At 69.3% G+C, this 4766-nt stretch overlaps 1 protein-coding gene across 1 annotated transcript; it reads left to right on the forward strand.

The window, feature by feature from the left end:
• Positions 1–450: 450 nt before the first annotated feature.
• NPAS4 (neuronal PAS domain protein 4) lies at positions 451–3881 on the forward strand (the record flags this gene model as incomplete). The annotated part of the gene is made up of 6 exons (XM_082012385.1): positions 451–761; positions 1920–2112; positions 2262–2368; positions 2813–3184; positions 3625–3734; positions 3841–3881. Exons 1-6 carry the CDS (start codon positions 532–534, stop codon positions 3879–3881), a joined length of 1053 nt encoding a protein of 350 aa, XP_081868511.1. The 5' UTR covers positions 451–531.
• Between the last annotated feature and the right edge of the window lie 885 nt (positions 3882–4766).

Below are 4766 nucleotides of genomic sequence, written 5' to 3' on the forward strand. Positions count from 1 at the left end.
ATCCCTTGAGCCCTTCCATGCTCCTATTGGCCCCCAACCCCTCTGTTGACCATCCCCCATCCCCCCATCCCTCTGTTGACCCACCGTTGGCTCCTCCACCCCTCCGTTGACCCGTCCATCCGTCCATCCACCCCTTGAGCCCCTCCAGCCCTCCCTCCCTCCAGCCCCCCACTCCCATTGACCCTTCCACCCTCCCTTGGCTCCCCCAACCCTCCCTCCACGGCCCCCTCCACCGTGGAAGGGGCGTGTCCTCAGCCCCGCCCCGCCCTCCGCCCCGCCTCCCCATCGCGCGCCATCTCCTATTTCGGTGCGAAGCAGCCGCGCACCGCCCCCTCCCCACTTCCCCACCTCCCCCCCTCCCCTCTCCGCGCTCTGCGCCGCGCTCGCGTCAGCGCTGACGCGACCGTCCCCCCCCCCTGCGAATGGGCGGGGCGGGGCTGGGTGGTGGCGGGGGGGGGAGGTGTGACGCGGCCGTGACGTAGGGCAGCGCGGTCCATATAAGGGGCGAGCGGGCGGCGGCGCGGCGCGAGGATGCTCCGCTCCACCAAAGGCGCCTCCAAGGCGCGGCGGGACCAGATCAACGCCGAGATCCGCGCCCTGCGTGACCTCCTGCCGCTGCCCGAGGGCGACCGCCCGCGCCTCTCCTACCTCCACGTCATGGCCCTCGCCTGCATCTACACCCGCAAGGGCGCTTGCCTCCGGCCCGGTGAGCTCAGCGGCCGCCGCGGTGTGGGCAATGGGGAACGGGGCGGCTGGAAGAGGTAGGGTTGGGGTGGGAGTTGGTATGGGCATAGGGCTGGGGCTTGGCCTTGGGATGAGGCTGGGGAATGGCACCGGGATGGGATCCGGCACCGGGATGGGATCCGGCACCGGGATGGGATCCAGCACAGGGATGGGGCTGGGGAATGGCACCGGGATCCGGCACCGGGCTGGGGAATGGCATCGGGATGAGACTGGGCAGTGGCACCAGGATGGGACTGGGGAATGGCACTGGGATGGGATCCGGCACTGGGATGGGACCAGGCATCAGCACCGGGATGGGACCGGGAATCAGCATCAGGAGGGGACCGGGCAACGGCACCGGGCTGGGACGGGCAGCGGGCTGGGGAGAGGAGCCGGCAGAGGGACCGGGGTGGGCACCGGGAGGCGCACAGCCACCAGCGTGGGGGTGCGACGGGGACCGGGACGGGGACCGGGCGCGGAGCGGGCAGGGCCGGGACGAGCACGGCGGACGGGGCCCGGGGCCGGGACCGGGTTCAGCACCGCGGACAGCGGCGGCGGCGGGGGGGGGGGTCAGCACCGCGGACAGCGGCGGGGGGGGTTCAGCACCGCGGACAGCGGCGGGAACCGGGGCGCGATGGGGCCGGGACAGAACCGGGATGGGGGGCTGAGGGGGGACGGGGGGCACCGGGACAGGGACCGAGGCAGGGACCGGGGATCAGGATCGGGACCTGGGATCAAGGCTGGAATAGGATAAGCAGGACAGGGACCAAGACCAGGGAGCAGGACTGGGACCTGGGATCAGACCAGGGATCAAGACTGGGACCAAGGACCAGGGACCAGGATCGGGAGCTGGGATTGGGGCTGGGACCGAGAGCAGGACCAGGGCCCAGGGATCGGGGCTGGGGCAGGGGTGCTGAGACAGCAACCGAGACCCTGGGACAGGGACCGGGTCTGGAATTGGGTCAGGAACCGGGCCAAGGACCAGGATCAGGGACCAGAGCTGGGGCTGGAGACGAGGGACGGGGCCAGGAACTCCCGTGGGTCCACATGGGTGATGCCGTGGGTCCGGCCAGGACCACTGTGGGCCCACGTGGGCAAGGCTATGGGTGCCACTGGTGACTGACTCCACGGGTGGTGCTTCGTGGGCCGTGGCCTCGTGGGTGCCCCGGGGCCGCAGTGGGACCATGCGGGCAAAGTGGTGGGTGCTGGGTGGGTGCTGACGTCTGTCTCCATGCAGGCCCGACGCGGGGAGCACCCATGGAGCTGCTGGGGGGGCCGGAGCTGGCCGACCTGGTGGCCTCTCTGCCCGGGTTCCTGCTGGCCGTCACCCGCGAGGGGAAGCTGGTCGGCGTCACCGACAACGTCGCGCAGCACCTGGGGCACTCCATGGTGGGCACCCGCACACGGGGACGGGGTGGGGTGCTGGGTGCGGTGTGTGTCCCCACCCCCCGGGTGTAGAGGGCTCTGGTGCCGCAGGATGACGGGTGCTGGGTGCCAGGGGAGGGTGCTGGGTGCTGATTCTGCCTCCCCCCACGTAGGTTGACCTGGTGGCACAGGGCGACAGCATCTACGACCTCCTGGATCCGGCCGACCACCCCCTGGTGCGGCATCAGCTCACCCTGCCCGGGCCCCCCCAGGCAGGTGGGTGGGGCCTCGGGGTGGGTGGGCGGGGCCTGGGGAGGGGCTTGGCGGGGCGTGGGCAGAGGGAGGGATGGAAGGAGGGAGGGATGGAAGAGGGATGGAGAGATGGAGCAGTGGAGGGAGAGAGGGATGGAGGGAGGGAGGGAGGGATGGAGGAATGGATGGATGGATGGAAGGAGAGAGGGATGGAGAGATGGAGAGAGGGAGGGACGGTAGGAGGGAAGGAGAGAGGGACGGATGGATGGATGGAGGGAGGGATGGAGTGATGGATGGTTGGGAGGAGAGAGGGATGGACGGATGGATGGAAGGAGAGAGAGATGTAGGGAGAGAGGGATGGTAGGATGGATGGATGGATGGAAGGATGGATGGTTGGAAGGAGGGAGAGAGGGATGGAGGGATGGATGGAGGGATGGATGGAAGGATAGAGGGATGGAGGAACGGATGGTAGGATGGAGAGATGGAGGAAGAGAGTGAAGGAAGCATGGAAGAAGAGAGGGATGGATGGAAGGATGGAGGGATGGGTGGAGAGACGGACGGAGGCCGGAGGGACCAACAGAGCCTCCCCTCCCCCAGAGCGCCTCTTCCGCTGCCGCTTCACCACCTCGCGGGCCTCGCGCCGTCCCAGCGCCGGGCGGAAGCTGGTGCTGCTGCGGGGCCGCTTCCAGGCTCCCCCCGGCCCTCCCGGGGCCCTCCCGGGGCTTTTCGTCGCCTTCTGCGCCCCCCTGGACCCCCCGCCCTGGCCCTGCCCCGACTGCCTGCTGCTGCCCGCGTTCCAGAGCCGCCACGCCCGCGACCTCGCCCTGCTCGACATCTCCGACAGGTGAGGACCCAGGCGTCCGGGGGGACCCAGAATCCGGGAAGGGATCCAGGGATCCGGGAGGGGACCCAGGAATCCAGGAGGGGACCCAGGAAGGTGGGAGGGGACCCAGGGATCCAGGGGTGATCTACGAATCCAGGGGAGACCCAGGGATCTGGGAGGGGATCCAAGAATCTGGGAGAGGACCCAGGGATGAGGGAGGGGACCCATGGATCCAGGGGAGACCCAGGAATCCAGGGGAGACCCAGGAGTCTGGGAGAGGACCCAAGAATCTGGGAGAGGATCCAGGGATCTGGGAAGGGACCCAGGAATCCAGGAGAGGACCCAGGGATCTGGGAGGGGATCCAGGGATCCGGGAGGGGACCGAGGTGTCCAGGGGTCCCAGGGGTCTGGGGGGGACCCGGATGTGGGTGGGCGAGGGACCCACATGTGCTGTCCCGCAGCGTCCTGATCCACCTGGGCTACGGGCGGGGGGAGCTCCTGGGTCGCTCTTGGTACCGGCTCCTGCACCCCGAGGACCTCGGCCACGTCGCCCGCCAGCACCTCCGCCTCGGTGAGTGTCCCCTCGTCTGTCCCCAGGGTCCCCTGGGGTCTCCCTGTCCCCCCCGAGCTGTCCTTTGTGATCCTCCTGGCTGTCCCCTGGCTCCCCATGTCCCCAGGGGTGTCCCCCAGCACCGTGGGCATTCCCTGGGCCCCCTGACGTCACCCTGCACCCCCCTCCCCAATGTCCTCAGCGTCCCACACATCCCCTGGGGTCACCTTGTCTCCCCCCCAGTCATCCTCCATGACCCTGTTGACCCCCGTCCCCGCTGACATCCCCACGTCCCCCTCCACCCCAGTCATCCCCGTTGACGTCGCCGTGTCCCCACCACCCCCAGCCACCCCCTCCTCCCCTGCCCCCATCGCTCCCCCATCCCCGCTGACGTCCCCGTGTCCCCGCAGCAGGAGCCGGGGCGGAGGCGCGAGGGGAGCTGGTGACGCGGCTGCAGCGCAAGGATGGCCTGGGCTGGACGTGGGTCTACACCCGACTGCGCCCCGAGGGCCCGGCCCTGCTCGCCCACAACTTCGTCATCAGGTGAGTGGACCCAGGCGTCTGGGAGCTCCCCACCCCACATGGGACCCATGGGTCTGGGCACCCTCCCCCGGGGCGACCCAGGCCCCTCCATAACCCCCCGTCTCTCCCACAGTGAGGCTGAGGCCTGGTGCCTGCGGCAGCAGCTGGCGGCTGAGGCCCCGCCGGGACCCCCTGAGCCCTTCAGCGCTGGCCTTGACTTCCCCGGTGCCGGCGTCGGAGCTGGTGGGGACCTTGGTGTTGGTGCTGGCCCCAGCGTTGGCCTCGGTGTTGGCCCTGGTGTTGGATCTGGCGTTGACCTTGGTGTTGGATCTGGGCTTGGAGACGACGTTGGAGCTAATGTTGGCGTCAATGTTGGCCTTGGCCTTGGGGTCAACGTTGGATGCGGCCTTGGAGCTGATGTTGGACATAGTCTTGGAGCTGGCCTTGGGGCCAATGTTGACCCTGGTCTTGGAGCTGGTGTTGGATCTGGTCTTGGAGCCAACATGGGACCTGGTCTCGGAGCTGCCATCG

Source organism: Phaethon aethereus (assembly GCF_964289735.1).
Source record: "Phaethon aethereus genome assembly, chromosome: 37".
Classification (NCBI taxonomy): domain Eukaryota; kingdom Metazoa; phylum Chordata; class Aves; order Phaethontiformes; family Phaethontidae; genus Phaethon; species Phaethon aethereus.